General features: G+C 43.9%; 2 protein-coding genes across 3 annotated transcripts; one reads left to right on the top strand and one right to left on the bottom strand.

Annotated features, from left to right (window-relative positions):
- Positions 1 to 11,779: 11,779 nt before the first annotated feature.
- On the top strand, positions 11,780 to 12,626 carry LOC136457551 (17.5 kDa class II heat shock protein-like). The gene has a single exon (XM_066457583.1). It carries the CDS (start codon positions 11,893 to 11,895, stop codon positions 12,388 to 12,390), a length of 498 nt encoding a protein of 165 aa, XP_066313680.1. The 5' UTR covers positions 11,780 to 11,892; the 3' UTR covers positions 12,391 to 12,626.
- A 3,816-nt stretch (positions 12,627 to 16,442) lies between these two features.
- LOC136457550 (polynucleotide 5'-hydroxyl-kinase NOL9-like) lies at positions 16,443 to 20,435 on the bottom strand. Of its 2 annotated transcripts, none has more exons than XM_066457582.1 (10): positions 20,161 to 20,435; positions 19,796 to 20,063; positions 19,596 to 19,693; positions 19,450 to 19,483; positions 19,030 to 19,181; positions 18,895 to 18,928; positions 18,002 to 18,182; positions 17,392 to 17,497; positions 16,948 to 17,075; positions 16,443 to 16,780 (listed from the first exon to the last, which is right to left on the bottom strand). In XM_066457582.1, the coding sequence occupies exons 2-10, from the start codon at positions 20,002 to 20,004 to the stop codon at positions 16,703 to 16,705; spliced, it is 1,020 nt and encodes a 339-aa protein (XP_066313679.1). In that variant the 5' UTR covers positions 20,005 to 20,063; positions 20,161 to 20,435; the 3' UTR covers positions 16,443 to 16,702. The 2 variants fall into 2 exon arrangements, with proteins under 2 accessions (XP_066313679.1, XP_066313678.1); XM_066457581.1 differs by having other exon boundaries at positions 16,448 to 16,780; positions 18,748 to 18,928.
- Positions 20,436 to 20,689: the final 254 nt, after the last annotated feature.

Raw genomic sequence — 20,689 nt, 5'->3', positions numbered from 1 at the left:
AACTGAATGCAATTGTCCGATTGCGGATGGATGTTTATGCAGTTACTCCCTCCGTCTTAAAATAAATGTTGTTCTCGCTTTCTGAGAAATTAAGTGCTTTTAACTTTAACTAAATATATATAAGAAAATATTAATATTTGTAATACCTGGAAACAACTATGGAAGCTGAATTACCCAAAGAAAATGTTGCACTTTCTGTGGCGGCTGGGGCATAACAGCTTGGCACTGAAAATGAATTTGAAACGCAGGGGGATGAAGATCGACTCGAAATGCTGTGTGTAATAGACTTGATGAAGATGGTGCACATTTATTTTTTAAGTGCAAGCAGGTATCGCTCTTGTGGTACATGATGCAGATGGAAAATATCAGAGCACATTTTGCATCTATGCAGTCGGCTGTGGAAGGTACATGATGCAGATGGAAAATATCAGAGCACATTTGGCATATATGCAGTCCGCTATGGTAGTGATTGTGGAAATATTGAAGATGAAGGAAACAATTCAGAGACAAGTGGTAGTCTTGCTGTATGTTTGGTGGTCGGAGAGGTGCGCCATTCGGGAAGGCGACAACCCCCGGAGCATCTCGTATCTTTGCCAGCTGATTACTTCCTATGCAGAGGAATGTTCATCACTGAAACCAGCAGCAAGGGAGTGTGCTCTTCAAAAGCCGAAGATGTCGTGGAAACGACCACCAGTGAACTATGTGAAGGCGAACTGTGATAGATCCTTCAATCCGCTGAACGGTGTAGGAGGCTGGGGTTTTGTTGTGAGGGGCGATGATGGCGCGGTGATCAGTGCGGGTTATGGTAAACTGGAAAACGTGCTTGATTCTCACTGTTGTGAAACGGAACCCCTGGCCGAAGGGACACATCCATCCAAACGACATCGTTTCACAGGGATGATCTCATCCATTGATAGAGGCAGTTAGGATTAGTATAGACAGGTAACCATTGTCACCAAAGGGACATGTCCTTTGGACACTAACAGTTGTGTCCGTACGGACACACCCCTTCACTTTGTATATATATATAAGAGATCAATGAAAGCAGTTTAGTTGTTTCCTAAATCTTGTTCATTTTCATTCACTTTCAACATGTTATCAGCACTGCTCTACTGGACAAGAGAATAGAGAACGACGACGCATAGGCGACGAAGGCCTCTGAACCCACCGGTAAGCATGACGAAGATTGACTTACCGTCGCATGTTGTTCGTCTACTGTTCTTCGCCCTTCGCCGCGTCGGTGGAGTTCGCCGTGGCCCGATCCGCCACCACGGCCACCATGGACAACGCCGCAGCGTCTTCGAGCGCCATGGGCCTCGTGTTCGTCGCGACAGTGCCCATGGTCATGGCCATGGTCCTTTCGGCCGCATCTTCGACTCCACTGTTCGTGGCCTCCGTTCCAATGCGGTTCCTCGCCGCCGATGGATTCCTGTTCGTGGCCGCCATGCTTCTCTTCCGCGTGATCCTCGTCTGCAGAGCCAGCCACCATCCCCTCGCCTTGGCTTGGACGGTGTCGGCCCCAGCAACGCTGCGCCACCAGTCCAGGAACCCTCGGCACCACCAGTCGTTGAAGCCTCGGCGCCGTCCGTTGACGAAGTGGTTGCCGAGCCCATCGCTGTCCCCGCGTACATCCCAATGGAGCCGATGTCGCCGGCACCGTCACCGCCTCGCTTCTAGTGCGACTTCTGCAAGCAGTTCACCTCGATCCCGCACACGCTCGAGTACTCGTACTCGCTGTCAACGCCCACACCAGCCTCTCCGACTCCAGTGGCGACAGGCAACGGCGTTTCCCCGCTCGATCCGTGGTTTCTGAACACGCGGGCTGCTCCTGCACTTGATGCCGCGAAGATTGAGGAAGAGGACGAGGATATGGTGGCTGCCCCCGGCGTCGGCACGCTCGCAGCCAGCACCGGCGTCCCGTAGTACAGCTTCTTCGACGCGGCCGGCCCCTCGGCTCCTCCTCCGACAGTGACCCCGACACCGGCTTTTCCGCCCGCGACTCGCGCGGAAGCCACCGCTCGCATGAAGGAGCAGGCACTCCTGGCGGCTCCTCCAACTTCTGCTGAGGGCAGTGCCACCATGCCCCCCACGCTCCGGCGCCTCTTCGGTCGCAGGGTGGCGGCGGTTGACCGGCGCCCCGGCATCCGCGCAGGCTTCTGGAACCCGGCGGCCCTTGGTCTCCCGAGCGCGGAGGTCCTCAATATGGCGCTGGGTGGTGGCGGCTTCTACTCCCCCAACGAGGGGGAGTCGTCCTCGACTTGAAGATGGCCAGCGGCGTCAACCAGTCAAGCGACGAGGTGATTTTTGTGGCGGCGGCGTCAACCAGTCAAGCGACGGCGGTGGTTCCTAGCTTTTGTGGCTGCTGGAAACCCTAACCGCTCGATCAGGCCTTTCATGGCCCGTGCAAATGGGTCGGCGGCCCAAGGCTTGTGCCCTGCCCCTCCATCCACTCCCTTGTGCTTGCCTGCATGGGCTTTTCTGGGCCCGAATTCGATGTTGGCTTTATTTCCAGTTCTAATTGGTCCAGAAGATATAGTGTCTATTTTATTTATTTTTCAGCATTAATTCATCAATGACTATGTTAGTCTCTTATAATTATGTGCTGTAAAATTAAGTACTCTTATGTTTAGTCGCTGACTTTAACTATAGTTGTACTTGTGATATTTTATCATTGTAAAATATCCATTTATGATATTATTCAAAGTATTTGTCCCTAAATGTATGACAAATCCAATAAATAATATCCTTATTATTACGACCATGATCTTGCAAATTATTTATTCATTAATCAATTTTGCATTCGATCATTTTATTTAAACCTCTTTTATGCTTTTGACTTTAAAGCACTACGCGCTTAAATAATGGATGCGATATTTTATGTATATTTTCTCATTAATTGTATAACGCGCATGTTCTCTATTTGTTTGTTGGCCATACACAAGGTAGCACCATTGTTGCTATTGTGAGATCTAAACTAAGTAAACACTTAGTGACTATCCTCAACGTGCGTACCCAACATTACAAATGAGAATATTTGGTCTACATCTTTTCACAAAGATGACTACCATTAATTCATATTCCTATTGGCCATACACAAGGTAGCACCATAGTTGCTACTGTGGGATCTACACTAAGTCCATAACTTAGTGACTATCCTCAACGTGTGTACCCAATTCGTTTGTGAATTGACTAAGGTCTACATCATTCTTGATGACTACCTTAAGACGTGTTTATACAACTTGCATAATTACTTGACATCTACTGTTAATACAGACTATGCCCAATTTGAGGTCTACACTTTTATGGTGACTACCTCCATTATTTTATTATGCACATGAGATCTTTACACCATTAATATTACAAGATTTATCTTGTCTCTATCTTGCATCCCATAATTACAACACACCACAACATTTTAATAACTTAAAATGTTTTGATGGTTTGCCTCGTGTAGGACCAATGACCGTCAAAGAGTTTGATTCGCTTGCTCTAAACGACCACAATTATCCACATGGGCTGTGGACGTAAAGGTTAGTCTTGCGTCCTGTGGACTTTATCGAGCTGTGTTACCACCCGAAGATGGTGTTGCACCTCTTGATGATCAACATGTATACACGGCCCTATATCTCATTAGGAGCCATATTCATCCTGATCTTAAGGCTGAATACTTGTTGGAAGAGAACCCACGAAATCTATGGAATTCTCTTAAGCAACGCTATGAACAACAAAAGGCACTTGTCCTGCCTGCGGCTAACTATGAGTGGACGCAACTTCGCTTACAGGATTTTAAAACTGTGAGTGATTACAACCATGCTGTTCATAGGATTTGCTCAAAGTTGCAATTCTGCGAGAAAGAACCTACAGACGCGGATAAAATAGAAAAGACTCTGTCTACTATGCTTCCCTCTGAAAGGATTCTTCAACAACAATACCATGAAAGGCGTTTCCAGGTTTATTCTGAGCTTATACAAACTTTACTTGAGGCCGAAAAACATTCTGAACTTATGGTTTGGAATAATCAGCAGCGCCCCGTAGGGTCTGCTCCATTGCCTGAAGTACATGCTTACACTCAGAATAAACCCAAATTTGATGGTGGACTTTCTAAGACCCATCCTCAGGGAAATCCTAAGAAAGGTAAAAAACAACGCAGACACAATAAGAAATCCTAAACTTGTGTTCCCAACAAGAGTAAGAACATTTCCAAAAATAGGAATGACAAACCTGTGTCAGAAGTGTGGTTGTTATAGCCATATTACAAAGAAATGTCGTACCCCAAGTCATCTTGTTGATCTCTACTTAATGTCTGTGGGTCGCGGACGTGCTGCACCAGGACAGAAGTATGAAGCCCACTTCAACATTCGACCTGACACCACCAGGAATGAGGCTAGTTGTTCGCAACAAGTTCCAATGGAACCAAGCAGCAACAACATACGAGAATGCGAGGATCTTGCTGATACGGGGAATATGATCATGGAATATGCATCCAACGACATATATGGAGACTTTGAATAGGCTCCCAATCCATTAGATTCTAGTGTCTTTATGTCCTAGTGATTATAATAGTTAAAATAATTTATGTCCTATGTGTTGTAAATATATAATAATGTCATCACTATTTGGTTTGAATATCCAATAAATGTAATGTAAACATATTTGATATTCAATAAATAAAGTATGTATTCTATATATTATCAAAGAGTTTCATATCAAATTCTTTATTTATATATAGTTTCTACAGGGGTCAATCTGATGGAGGAGGAATTATGCCTAGTGGACAGTGGTACCACTAATTCTATACTTAGAGAAACAAAATATTTCTAAACTCTTACAAAAAGACAAGAAAATGTTTTGACAATCGTCGGGCGCGATGCTACAATAGTTGGCTCTGGTCGTGCCACTATTATACTCCCCATGGGTACCCAAATTACAATTGAGGATGCATTATTGTATCCCGATTCAAAGCGTACCTTATTAAGTTATAGAGATATCCGTCAAAATAGTTTTCATATTGAAACCCGTGATGACAATAATGAGGAAATTCTCCTCATTACTAAGAATAGCGGATATGGCAAACGAATTGTTGAGAAAATTCCCTCTTTTTCGTCCGGATTGTACTACACATACATCAAACCCGTACCACATGTTGCGTACAAGGTAAATTTTTAGAATGTTGACGCATTCAAAATTTAGCATGAACGCCTTGGCCATCCTGGTATAGGGATGATGCGAAAAATTATCAGCAATTCTAAAGGTCATGAGTTAAATACTGCTAAATTCTCAAAATATTCAGATTTTATGTGCACTTCATGCGCTACAGGGAAATTGATCGTACGGCCATCGCCCGTTAAGATCCAAAACAAGCCACTAAAATTTCTTGAACGAATTTAAGGAGATATTTGTGGCCCCATACAACCAATGTCTGGACCGTTCAGGTACTTCATGGTTCTAATAGATGCATCTACTCGATGGTCTCATGTGTGTCTTTTGTCCACACGTAACCATGCTTTTGCAAAAATTATTGCTCAAGTTATTAGACTTAGAGCACATCATCCTGAACATCAAATTCAATCAATTCGAATGGACAATGCTGCTGAATTTTCCTCAAAGGCTTTTAACGATTATTGTATGGCTTTGGGAATTCAAGTTCAGCACTCTGTCCCATATGTCCATACACAAAATGGTTTAGCAGAATCTCTTATTAAGAGAATTAAACTCATTGCAAGACCGTTATTACAAAATTACAACCTACCAACTTCATGTTGGGGTCATGCAGTCTTACACGCTGCTGACTTAATTCAATTGCGACCAACTGCATATCACATAGTCTCCCCATTGCAATTAGTACGTGGGAATATGCCAAATATTTCTCATCTGCGAAAATTCGGTTGTGTTGTATACGTACCGATCTCACTGTCTAAGTGTACTTCTATGAGTCCACAGAGGAAACTTTGTATCTATGTGGGATATCAATCTCCATCAATTATTAACTACCTCGAGCCTCTTACAGGGGACATATTCATGGCCCGATACGCTGACTACATATTTAATGAGGACCATTTTCCGGCATCAGGGGGAGATTTCAAGTACCAAAATGAATGCTAGGAAATCATCTGGAATGCCCAAGGCATTTTTCCCTCAGATCCACGTACTCTAGAGATTGAACAAGTTCAGAAAATCATAAACTTGCAACATATTGCAAATAACCTGCCAGAAGCATTTACTGATTATAAGGGTGTCACTAAATCCTCTTATCCTGCTCGTAATGCGCCTGAAAGAGTGGAGGTACCAATAAAAACCATTCAACTCCCACTTCCAAAGAAGAGGGGGAGAAGTACAGCCGCTCCTAAGGATAATGCTACAAGTAAGCGTCCGAGGAGACCGAGGGTTAAATCCTCCAAATCAGTAAATCCAAGCCAACCTCAAGTTAGTAGACACCCAATAGTGGATAAAAATCCAACATCAGGACAAAATCCACAACCCGGATCAACGGTGCATCTAAATTCTGATCCTAGGATATCGGAACACCTTGACTCCATAGTTTTGGGAAATGTTGAGTCAAATAATGGGGTGAAAGAAATTTCCATCAATTACATAGATTCTGTAGAATCATACGATCGTAAGACTACTGTTGTCGACATGTACTTCTCCGCAGCAATTGTAGAAATCTTTCTCAATGATCCAGATCCCAAGACCATGGCAGAGTGCAAAAAGCGCTCAGACTGGGCTCAATGGAAAGAAGCAATTCAAGCTGAGATAGCTTCGCTCACTAGAAGAGGGGGTATTCATATCTGCAATACCTACACCTTCCAAAGTTTTTCCTGTAGGCTTTAAATGGGTTTTTGTCCAGAAACAAAATGAGAATAATGAGGTGGTGAGATATAAAGCGAGGCTAGTAGCACAAGGGTTCACGCAGAGACCCGACATTGATTACAATGAAACCTATTCTCCAGTAATGAGTGGAATTACTTTCCGATACTTAATATCATTGGCAGTTCAAAATCATCTATCTATGTAGTTGATGGATGTGGTGACAGCATATCTATATGGGTCACTTGATTCGGACATATACATGAAGGTTCCTGATGGAATCCAAATTCTGAATCCAAACGCAAATCGCAACATGTATTGTGTAAAACTACAAAAGTCATTATATGGCTTGAAGCAGTCGGGACGAATGTGGTACAACCGACTGAGGGAATTCCTTCTAAAGAAAGGATACTCTAACAATGATGATTGCCCATGTGTTTTCATTAAGAAATCTCGAACGGGATTTTGTATTATATCCGTGTATGTTGATGATTTAAATATCATTGGCAGCCCAAAGGATATAGATGAAGCACGCAAACATCTAAAGAGAGAATTCAAGATGAAGGATTTGGGTAAGACCAAGTATTGCCTAGGCTTACAACTTGAGCACCGTCCTTCAGGGATTTTAGTGTATCAATCAGCCTATATCCAGAAAATATTGAAGAAATTCAATATGAATAAATCATACCCTAATAAAACTCCGATGGTTGTTCGTTCCTTAGAAATAGGGAAAGATCCATTTAGACCACGAGATATTGGGGAAAAGATGTTGGGACCAGAGATTCCATATCTCAGTGTCATTGGCGCACTTATGTATCTTGCAAATTGCACCAGGCCTGATATTGCGTTTGCAGTGAACTTACTAGCTAGGCATAGTGCGGACCCAACTCGCCATCATTGGACGGGAGCGAAGTGTATCCTCAGATACCTTAATGGCACAAAGGATCTTGGTTTATTCTTCAAGAAAAATCATGATCCTAGTATGATTGGTTATACTGATGCTGGTTACTTATCTGATCCTCATAACGGAAAATCCCAAACAGGATTTGTATTCCTTCATGGAGGTACAACTATTTCATGAAAGTCTTCTAAGCAGACTCTGACAGCAACCTCTACTAATCATTCTGAAATTATTGCTCTATATGAGGCATCACGAGAATGTGTATGGCTTCGCAGAATGATTAACCACATACAACAGTTATGTGGTATTGGTTCAATCGAATCACCTACAATTATCTATGAATATAATTTCGCTTGTGTTACACAGATACAATCAGGTTACATAAAGAGCAATATCACTAAGCATATTGTTCCTAAACTGTTTTATCCCCATGAATTACAACAAAACGGGGAAATAAACATCTTGCAAATCAAGTCATGTGATAATCTCGCTGACCTATTTACTAAGTCCCTACTAACTTCTGTGTTTCAAAAATTGGTATATAGAATTGGTATGCGGCGACTTTGAGATTTGCCAGAATCAGGGGGAGACATCTCATAAATATTGACCTGTACCAGCATCATATTATACTCTTTTCTTTCACAAGTTTTACTTATAAGGTTTCTTGTTAAAGTTTTTAATGAGATAATATTAACATAAGCATGTGTCATATTTTCTATTTTCCCCACGGGGTTTTTGTGGGGAATATCAAAGACACATATTGCCCTCACAACTCATATATGGTTTTTCCCTGAAAAGATTTTTTATGAGTTATCCAAGAGGCAATACTAAGAATATGTCGTTATATTTTCTCTTAATTTTTCCACTGGGTTTTTACAGAAGTTTTAGCGACATATCACTTTATATTGCTTCTCATATTTTTTCTGAAAAGGTTTTTGGGGAAGTAATCTATATGTTGTATCTCCAATATTTTTCCCCACTCAGGTTTTTAATGGGATACCAATGACATAGTGATTTATTTAAATCACACTCATATATGCTATTTTCTCCTTATTTTCCTATAAGGTTTAAAGGAGTTTTTCTAGCATATCTATACATATATATTTCTCAGATTTTTCCCACAGGGTTTTTCGAGGAATTCAAACATACAACTACATTGATCTCAAAGAAGATTCGATCAAGGGGGAGTGTTGTGAAACGGCAACCCCTGGCCGAAGGGACACATCCATTCAAACAACATCGTTTCACAGGGATGATCTCATCCATTGATAGAGGCACTTAGGATTAGTATAGACAGTTAACCATTGTCACCAAAGGGACATGTCCTTTTTGGACACTAACAGTTGTGTCCATACGGACACACCCCTTCACTTTATATATATATCTAAGAGATCAATGAAAGCAGTTTAGTTGTTTCCTAAATCTTGTTCATTTTCATTCACTTTCAACACCCACCATGCAGAAATCATTGCTTGTCTACAAGCTGTGCAGCAAGCAGCGGAGCTGAGAATCCAGAACCTTGTTTTGCAGACGGATGCATCCATAGTGGTACAAGCTATATCTATGTCGGAGTTAGATCGCAGTTCTGTGAGCTATCTTATTTGGGAGTTAAAGTACTTAATTGTAATTTTGCCTCCAGGGTAGTCATTCATACGCCTCGTTCATACGCCTCGTTCATGTAGTTTGGTTGCTCATGAGCTAGCTACTGTAGGAGCTGGTATTAGTCCGGATTCGGTATTATCGATCTCGGTTCAAGATTGTATACCAAGTTGTATCCAGGTCCTAGTGGCCAACGATTTGGCCTATGTTAATGAGTAATGGAGGATGCTTTCATGTTAAAAAAATATATCATTAGATAGATAGTTGAAAACTATTTTTATAGTAAACTTATTTGAAGATACAAATGTTGTTAATATTTTCTATAAATTTAGTTAAACTTAAGAAAGTTTGAGGGGCAATCTAGCGTCTGGATGTCTGGACTGACGCTTGTGTCCGGACGTCTACGGCTGCTTCCCACGCAACGCTCCATCCCTCTGCTTTCCACACGCATGCACAGCGTCACATAAGTTGTAGTAGGCGGCTAAGGCAGGTGAGTCATATTGCAACATGTACAACACCCGATCTACTTTTGAAATATCTAGATAAAACTTTTGTAACATGCATCAGAAGAAAGATGAAACGCTAGAAACATGCGTCTGAAACACACTTGCGAAAATACCTAAAACGCATGGAAAGCCATTGCAAAACATATACAACATACTAACAAAAAACACTTGCAAACATGTGTGAAACATATGCAACGTCCAAATAAAAACAATTGCAACATACGTTTGAAAAATAGATGAAACATTTGAAACACGCGCTTTGCAACGTACGTATATAGCCATTGCAACATATGCAATATTTTGATTTACTTTTGTAATATATATACGAAACACTTGCAACATACCTTTAAAACATCTGCAACAATTGAAACATACGTTTGCAACATAGGAGAGAGAGAACGAGACCGGTCGATTCTGACCGTCAGGGTGGGACCAACCACACTCATGGGTGTCCCTTGGCTCGGCTAGAGACGACTTGAGATGCCCCGGCACCTGCGCCCAGCCACCATCGGCATGGGCAGCGGCGGCGGCCCGCGATGCATCCTGACAGCGCTATGTTGGAGAAGAGATCGGGGATGCACTGCGTGAACTGAGGGAGGAGACGACATGGTCAGCTTGGGTGGAGGAAGAAGGCAACAATGGCGGCCCGGGGCTCTGCTGCTACCAGCGGATGAGAGAGACCAGAGGATAGGGAGGGCGAGACGGAGCAGAGAGATAGAGACACATGCGAGGCGGAGTGGAAGCTGCGTCCGAACCGACGCGAGCGGACGAACGCCCGCATCTAAGTATTTTCAAAGTTTGACCGACACGAATACCATAACAACAGGACTGAGGGATTATGTCACTTTGGGCCTGCTTCGCCACTAAAATTTGCGATGGTTTGGCGAGCAAAAGTGACAGAAATTGAGTAAATACTCTTGGTCCGGCAGAGAATGCAATTATGGGATCCGTGTCGGTCAAAGTAACTTAAGTTTAACCGAGTTTATAGTTAAAATAATATTAGCATTTATGTCTCCAAACAAAATTTATTATGAAAATATATTATGTAAATAATCTAACGGTAATTATTTTATATTGATAGTAGCTTTTTATATAAGTTGAATCAAAGTTCAAACTAGTTGACTTCTCAAAAAACGAGAATTACATTTTTTTCATCATGAATGATAGTAGTTTTTTATATAAATTTAATCAAAGTTCAAACTAGTTGACTTCTCAAAAAACAAGAACTATATATTTTTATGAATAGAGGGAGGATGTTGCAAGTTTTGGTACTAAAGCAAATGGTATAAAAAATTTGTTTCGATGACGTTGATTTGATCTGATCTCACCTTCACGTCTACCATGTAGCATGTACCGAGAAGATTAGAAGAATGTGGAACTTTCCGGAAACAACGGAACGGAAACATTGAGCGGCTGAGCGCTCGTAAATATCTTCTGTTTGGAGTTCGGAGTTCGGAGTTCGGAGTTCCGACACGGACAGGTACGGACAGGACCAGCTGGAGGCACGTGGCAGTTGCCATAACCTATTGACATGTGGGCCCAGAAACCCCCGCTGTGTCCGGAGAAAAACCATCCAATTATCCAAAAGCACAGAGACTGAGGCCCTTTTTGTTCGGACTTATTTGACTGATAAGACATGACTAAAAGTACTGTTGACTAATTTGGTATGAGAAAAAAATACTATTCATTAACGAAAAAATACGGCTTATAAAGCGAACACGATCAAACGAATTGGCTGTTAGAGTCGTGCCGTTTCAGCGAAGAAACGGTTCTATCACGATAAATCAAAAGATACTTTGGTTTTCAGCGAGGGCCTCTATTTTATTCTGGACTCTTCCGGAGTCCCGACCACGCAGGGACGCCTGCGCTTCGCCGTGCCCGCGCCCCGCACACTCCACCACCTTTCAGAACCTTCCGTCGCCTTCCAGAAGCCCACCCCTCAGCACCAATATAAACGCCCCCTCCCGCCTCGTCACTCCCCACGCCAAGAACAAGAATCACACAAACAATCCAAGAAACCAACACAGCAACAAGCAGAGCAATCCGAGATCCGCCAGCGGCAGCGAGAGCGATCGAGAGATGGACGCGAGGATGTTCGGGCTGGAGACTCCGCTGATGGTGGCGCTGCAGCACCTGCTGGACGTGCCCGACGGCGACGCCGGCGCGGCGGGCGGCGACAAGGCGGGCTCCGGCGCGGCGGGCGGGGCCACGCGCACCTACGTCCGCGACGCGCGCGCCATGGCGGCCACCCCGGCCGACGTCAAGGAGCTGCCCGGCGCGTACGTGTTCGTGGTGGACATGCCGGGGCTGGGCACGGGCGACATCAAGGTGCAGGTGGAGGACGAGCGGGTGCTGGTGATCAGCGGCGAGCGGCGCCGGGAGGAGCGCGAGGACGCCAAGTACCTGCGCATGGAGCGGCGGATGGGCAAGTTCATGCGCAAGTTCGTGCTACCGGACAACGCCGACATGGACAAGATCTCGGCGGCGTGTAGGGACGGCGTGCTCACGGTGACCGTCGAGAAGCTGCCCCCGCCCGAGCCCAAGAAGCCCAAGACCATCGAGGTCAAGGTCGCCTGAGCGGACCGCCGTCGACCGAAGCTTGGAAGATGATGTCGGAGCTGTACCAGCGAGCTGAGAACCTGTGGAATGTGGTGAGGAAGAGGAATAATCCGTTGCACTGGTAGCAAGGAGTAGTAGCTGTAGTAGTGTGCTTCTGAAGATATGTGTGTTTACTTCCTTCGGTCGCGGTGTTTGTCTCCCAATCCTATGAATGTCCTGATGCTTTCTGAAATAAATAAATCTCTGTTCATCTACCTTGTCTCTTATATATATTATCTTCTCTGCTAAAGATCGTGTCGCGATGAGTTTTATAAGCAAATATTTTATTTTTTCGCGACCGAACATATTCTTCATTAACATGAAGGCATGTTATGCCACGTTATCCTCACAAGACACGAAATCCCAATAAAGTTCAAATTCAGACTACTACCACGAACAAAGTTTATAAGCAAATGTTTTAGGGCAGAGTAGGGAAGTGCGAGTGCAAGCAACGGCCCAGTTCACTGGGAGGAATTTAGAAAAATCTGAAGAAATTTGTGAGAGCGTAAACAATGATTTTCAGCCATGAACAGTGAATTATGGCCGGCTTTTGCACCAGCCGAACGGCGCCAACATGAGCCAACAATTCAAAGCAAAGGCATCAATAAGGCCTCGTTCGGCTTGTTGAATCTTGACTGAAACTGACTGAAAAACACTATTCTGACTGAATTGTTGTAAGAGAAAAATACGGTTCTGACTGAAAAAACAAACCGAACAAGCTGAATATGGGGTAAGCCGAACATGGCCTAAGGAGTAACTTGTATAACAACAACGACATAGCCTTTAAGTTCCAAACAAGTTGGTGTAGGCTAGAGTTGAAACCCACTAAGAGCCCTAAGTCATGGTTCAGGCATTTCAATAGCTACTTTCTAAATACTCCTGTTCAAACATAGATCTCTAGATATATCTCAAGCTTTCAAATATCTTTTTATTGCCTCTCCCCAAGTTAATTTCGGTCTTCTTCTAGCTCTCATCATATTATTAGCTTAGCTTAGGACTCCACAATACACTGGTGCCTCTAGAAGTCTTCTTTGGATATGCCAAACCACCTCAATCGATGTTGGACAAGCTTTTCTTCAATTGGTGCTACCCCTAAGAGATCACGTATATCATCGTTCCGAACTCGGTCCATTCTTATGTGACCACAAATCCATCGCAACATACGCATTTCTGTAACACTCAGTTGTTGAACATGTCGAATCTTTATAGATTAATATTCTGCTCTATACAACATAACCGGTCTAATCGTCATTCTATAAAACTTGCCTTTTAGCTTTTGTGGTACCCTCTTGTCACAGAGAATGCTAGAAGCTTGTCATCACTTGATCCGTCTTGTTTTGATTCTATGACTAACGTCCGCATCAATATCTTCATCCCTCTGTAGCATCAATCTCAAATACCGAAAGATATCTTTCTTAGGCACTATTTGACCTTCTAAACTCACATCTCCCTCCTCCTGTGCAGCACCGCCAAAGTCGCATATCATATATTCGGTTTTAGTTCTGCTCAATCTAAAACCTTTAGACTCAAGGATCTGCCGCCATAACTCTAGTTTCTATTTACTCCCACCTGACTTTCGTCCACTAACACTACATCATCAGTGAACAACATACACCAAGGGATATCCCCTTGTATGTTACTGGTAACCTCATCCATTACCAAGGTAAAGAGATACAGGTTTAAGGCTGACTTTTGATGAAGTCCAATTTTAATCGAGAAGTAATATGTGTTACCATCATTTGTTCGAAAACTAGTCACAACATTGTTGTACATGTCCTTGATGAGGGTCACATACTTTGATGGGACTTTATGTTTATTCAAAGCCCACCATATAACATTTCTTGATATCTTGTCATAAGCCTTCTCCAAGTCAATGAAAATCATGTGGAGGTCCTTCTTCTGCTCTCTAAACCGCTCCATAACTTGTCATATTAAGAAGATTGCTTCTGTGGTTGATCTTTCGGGCATGAAATCAAATTGGTTTGTTGATATCTACGTCATTCCTCACAGGCGCTGCTCGATGACTCTCTTCCATAGCTTCATAATGTGGCTCATCAACTTAATTCTCCGATAATTAGTATAACTTTGGATATCTCTCTTGTTCTTATAGATTGGTACCAATATGCTTCTTCTTCACTCCTCAAACATCTTGTTCGATCGAAAGATATTGTTGAACATCTTGGTTAGCCATACTATAGCTATATCCCCGAGACATCTCCACACCTTGATTGAGATACCATCAGGGCCCATCGCTTTGCCCACTTTCATTCTTTTCAAGGCTTCTCTGACCTCCGATTCTTGAATCCTCCGCACAAAGCGTCTGTTTGTGTCATCAAACGAGTCGTCCAGCTGAACGGTGGTGTTCTCGTTCTCACCATTGAACAATTTATCAAAATACTCTTGTCATCTATGTCTGATCCCATCCTCCTTCACCAAGAGCTGCTCCATCTCATCATTTATGCATTTGACTTGATTGAAGTCACTTGTCTTCCTATCGCGAGCCCTAGCCATCTTATAAATGTCCTTCTCTCATTTCTTTGTAATCAAACATTGGTAAAGGTCCTCATAGGCCTGCCCCTTTGCCTCACTCACTGCTCGTTTTATAGTCTTCTTTGCCACCTTGTACTTCTCTATATTATCTGCACACTTGTCATGATACAAGCGCTTATAATACTTCTTTTCCTTATTAGCCTTCTGCACATCTTCATTCCACCACCAAGTGTCTTTCGAGTCGCATCCGCTCTCTTTGGTCACTCCAAGCACCTCTGAAGCAACCTTCCAAATGCAGTTGTCATCTTCTCCCACATGTTGTTTGCATCGCCTTCATCATAACAAGGGCCCTCTTCAATGACCTTTTCCTTAAAGACCTTTGATGCCTCCCCTTCTAATTTCCACCACTTCGTTCTAGCAACCCTAGCTTGTTTGTTCCCATGAGCTTGCACCAGAAAGCAGAAGTCAGCCACCACCCGCTTGTGTTGAGCGATCACACATTCTCCAGATATCACCTTACAGCCCACGCATGTTCGTTTATCTCTCCTTTTTGTAAGGACAAAGTCGATTTGACTAGAGTACTGGCCGCTACTAAAGGTCACTAAATGAGACTATCTCTTACGAAAGAAAGTGTTAGCTATCATCAGATCAAAAGCTATGGCGAAGTCTAAGACTTCCTCTCCCTCCTGGTTCCTACTACCATATCCAAAACCCTCATGAACTGTCTTTGAAACCTACACTTGATGTACCTACATGGCCATTAAGATCACCTCCTATAAAGAGCTTCTCGCTACTAGGGATAGCTCTAACCAAGCAATCTAAATCTTCCCAGAAAAGCCGCTTAGCACTCTCATCATGACCTACTTGGGGCATACGCACTAATTATGTTTAAGACCATATCACTAATGACAAGTTTAACTAAGATGATCCTATCCCCTTGCCTTCTCACCTCCACCACATCATCCTTGAGGCACTTATCAATCAAAACCCTTACTCTATTTTTATTTGAAGTTGTCCCTATGTACCCGAGCTTGAAGCCGATATTGTCCACGTCCTTCGCCTTTTGTCCCTTCTATTTAGTCTCTTGGACGCATAAGATATTTACACACCTCCTAACCACTGTGTCCACTAACTCTCTTTACTTACCCGTAAAGGACCATACATTTCAGCTACCTAAATTGATTCTAGTTGGCTTGACTAGCTTCCTTACCCTTCGCACCCACCGAGATAGGTGTGAAGACCCTTGCTCATTTTGCACCACACCCGGACGCCGACGTGGCGCACCACTAAGGATGCAACAACCCGATCCTTGCTCACACCGTGCCCAGATCGCGACACGGCGCGTCACGGCGGTGACGACCCGGCCCTTACTCATTTAACACCATACCCGGGTTCCGACATGACACGTCGCTAAGAGGATTACGCCCCAACGGAATTCTTTTGGGTTTCATCTCCATAAAAGTGGCTAAATTTTTATATTGGCTCACCGCGCCTAACACAAACCTCCTCCTTTACCAGGGCTTTGGAGCTGCTATGCTGAGACACCAAAGGAGTAACTTGTATAAGAATTATGGAATTTCAATGAATCCAGTAAGTTACATCCAGATCTCCGTGAGGCACTAGTGCAATGACTTCCTAATTTGATAGGGAATTGCACAGCATAAGGTCACAGATCTACTAGTACTAGCTGAATCTAGGAGGCGGCAACCGCTGGGCAGCCTGAAACTGCAGTTGGATTCGTTCTCTCCGCATCAGAAACCAGCAGATACAGGTCTATCTCGGACACTGCCTGCACTAACTGTCACCCAGCATATAAATCCCTTTCTGATATCTTGTGAAGCACATTTGTCGACATGTATGGCGACACACATCCGCGGACCTGGATTGGAAGGGGATGAAATTTGTTTAAGGAAAAAAGCAGAGTATTGCAAGGGCTAAGAAGACTCTGCGTCTAAAGCAAGTCTACGTCTTGCAGTGAAACTAATTGGGGGGGGGGGGGGGGGGGGGGGGGGGGGGGGGGGGGGGGGGGGGTGAACATGTTATTACCTGCAAAAGAGTAGTAGGTATCTCAATGAGACCCTGTTGCAAAAGATCTACGCTTTGCAGGCGTTGGAGAGGGACAGGAGTTATTAGATATAACAGGCCTTTTTGAACGTCGACACCCCTGACGATGCCTGCACAAGTACATAACATCGTTATTATTTGCACACACAGTTCCACACAGATATCAGATAATGCATTATGGGCTGCTGAAACTGCATTATTCAGAATAAACCAGACTTTGTTCACGACCTGCATGCTCTATCGAGATGAACTTTCTCCAGCTGCAAATTGGTTGGGGCCAGGGCCCAAAACTTATAATGATACTAATCACAAAACAACTATGAGTCCCACTCCTAAATGAGCTAGGTAGCCAATCAAATCCAAGATGCTTTTGCAGTGAAACTAATAACAAAACAAAAACTCAAAAAGACAGTTCTGAAATATTACCTAGCCCAACACAATAAGGGACTGATCTGGTTCCCTCCGATGCATTAGAAACTGCCAAACCAACTATGGTTGCGTCCAGACTACGCCATATCTCACCAGCAGGTACCTGGGCAAAGAGTAACCGTGTAAACATGTTGATGTTCAGGAGTCAGGACTTCCACTAACTGTGGAAATACAAGCCAAACTGCTACCACATTTTCTTATTTACTATACGATCACAGAGAACTCTAGGGTAGAACTTTGAGCATGCAAATATTCATGATGTTGATAATATCTTATCAAGGATTGCGCATCTAATCTTTGTCAATGACTAAACTAATAATACATAAAACTTACGGTAAGAGAATATGTAATAGCAAGTTTAGAATACTATATAAGGGATACTATTTATGTACTAGCATCTCTGTCTATAATCATTTGTTTGAAACTTGGTTTATAAGTATAAATAATTTATAAGTATTATCCACGGAATTTCCAGCTTCAGGTGCCTTAATCCAGGGCATTTCATCATAGGAACGGAAGGCAACAGACTAAACATGTCATTTCACTCAAAGTTCGAACTCTGAAAGATGTGGATAATAGATATAGAAGCAATGGGAAGACAACTCACCTCGCAATGAAGATGCACAACTGTAACATCTGAAAATAGCACTTGATAAGGTGGAAGTGAAGCTAGTGCATGAGCAAGCTCCTTATTAGTTGATAGAGATATGTTGCTTGGAAAACATTGCTTCAAGTACTCCACAAGTCGGCGTTCACGCATTCCACCTGAATCTTTCTGAATTAACAACCTTCGCAATAGAGATGATGTTAGCTTTTGCTTCAATTAGAAGCTCCTGTAAGCACTCTTTGGCAAAATAAATAAATAAACTAATCAACTGCAGCCTAAGAGCAAGCTGATGCCTCCTAATGGTATGGAACAGAGTATTGAGTTCACAAAATGATTGTCTCATTGGAACAAAGACAATCATTGGAACAAGACACTTGCAGGTGCGAAGTTGTAAACAGATGGCAACACAAATGTGACTAGAAAACAATCATCCTGATCACCAAAGCCACACAAGAATTCAGACAAAAGGTTGGCATTCTTTCAGTCCTATATAGATAGAGTCAAAACATGGTATAAGGAAAACTAATAGCTAAATATGGAATGCATTATCCAGTCAACCCTGGTCGAGAACATGTAAACTTCGCCAATGCAAGTATCTTTGAATGGTGCAGATACAGGTCTGACTGTCTGAGTACAACCAGAGATAAATGGCTTAATGTTCTTAGGTATGAGCCGGCATATATATTTTCCAAGTAAGAGGACAACTATATCAGTTTCTGAATTTCTAACTGAAAAAAGTTACTTACGATCTATTCGAGGCATCATGGAACGCAGCATCAATGTTAATCATCTTAGGTCCTGTTTGCCCACCATCTAGCCAAAACACTCCATCAGGGAGATTCTTGCTCTGCATTGTGATGCGTATCTGAACAACTATTGTGGGGCAGATATACCTTAGCATCTCTACGAGCATATCAAAACCAGCACCTGCATTAAATAAAAATACAAAAAGAAAACCTAAGATTTTCACTGAAACAAGTATGTGGTATAAGACAAAGCAAATCAACTCTGGAATGACCAACAGATACCTTTTACCCATCCAGGAGTATTGACAATTAGTGGTAGCATTTCATTCTCATCGCATCGATATTTTCCAACAAAATAGTCATACAAATGGAATAGGCAATTCAGATATGTTTCTGGATCTCTTTTCGAAGAAATGTCACCAAAGAAGTAGCACCTAATTGAATTTGTAAATGGCATCAGTGAAAGCCAAGAAGGGATGACATAGGTTTGGAAGTATTTAACAAAACATTCGTCCTGGTAAAAACTAAAAAGTTACATGGCCGCTAACACGCTACCACAACTGTTTCAGTAAAGAAACGAAGAAATCCCACAATAAAAATTGTGCACGAATTCCTGAAGTGAAGAAACCAAGTGAAATTACCACGCTACACTGCAAGCTAATCACAATTTAATACTGTACACAAATAGGAGAATTTTTTTACCTTTCAGCTTCCCGTAGAGTTGGGTTCAGCAAATCTGCACAAAAGGCAAAAATCATCTTGTCAGTGACGAATGGACCAAAGATTACTGCCGCATTTGAGAAACCAGCAGCAGTGACACCAAATCCGGCACACGCGTATGTACTAACCTGCGATAGCTTCGTCGAGGACATGGAACGAGAGGCACCCCGGCGGCCCGAACTCCGGCTGCCCAACGTCGGTGTCCAGATAACCAACCTTACCATGCCTGCAAAGCACCACAACACCATCAGTTAAGAGGACCGCCAGCATCGCCAACGGGGTCGTCACTCGTCAGGACTAGGGGGTTGACTCTATGGAGGTGGCTTGCCTGGGGAGCAGAGCGTTGAGGAGGACGCGGGAGAAGGTGGACTTGCCGCTGTTCTTGGGTCCGCACACGACGACCACCGGTGGCGTGGGGTCGGAGGAGACGGTCGTTACAACGCAGGCCCAGTCCGACGGGACTACCGCCTCGGTGCGGGGCGCCAGGGAAGACGACCGCGGGGGTGTCCGCGTCGGCGTCGCCCGAGCGCCGGCCATATCCCTATCGTCGTGGTTCGCAGAGAGCAGACGGCAGAGCGGCGCGAGCCAAGTTACTCCTGTAGGAATCTCGTCAGTATTGCAGAACCCCTTTAGCCCAGTTTCACAATCCCTAACCCTAAGGCCTAAGCTGGACAGCGGGTAGCAGGCACTCACCAGGACCGATGCACTGCCAGGTGCCAGCGCTGGAGGGAGGAAGCGCGCTGGGAGCTTGGGATCGGCCGACGGCCGTCGCGTCGAGAGGGACCTGTGCCCGTTACCGTCGGTCGCCAGAGACAGAAGAAGAGAATGGGGGGCGGTGCCGTGGCGAAGCGCGACAGACGAGGCACGCGTGACACCACGGACGTGCAGCGCGTCGGCGTCGGTCTGTTCTTCTCGGTCGGCCGTCGGCGGCGCAGGTGCGGGAGTCTCGCGATTCCACGCTGATGAGTGATGAGTGATGAGTGATGAGTGATGAGGAGGGGCAGGATCGGCGGCGCGGGGGACTCAAGGCCTGAGGCAAGTGACCGAATTGTTGGGCCAGGTTTGTTCTATTGGCCCATTACTTCGTTTTGTAACAATTGACCACCCTATCAACTTTTTCGGACATCCTTATTGCACTGCATCCGCGCCTGCCGACCGGCAAGGTAATGCTACTTCGTGGGACGTAGCTCCGCTCGACGCGGGACGCACCTCCTCCACTCAT

This window comes from Miscanthus floridulus, chromosome 6 (assembly GCF_019320115.1).
Source record: "Miscanthus floridulus cultivar M001 chromosome 6, ASM1932011v1, whole genome shotgun sequence".
Classification (NCBI taxonomy): Eukaryota; Viridiplantae; Streptophyta; class Magnoliopsida; order Poales; family Poaceae; genus Miscanthus; species Miscanthus floridulus.
This window is presented reverse-complemented; position numbering and strand designations above follow the sequence as displayed.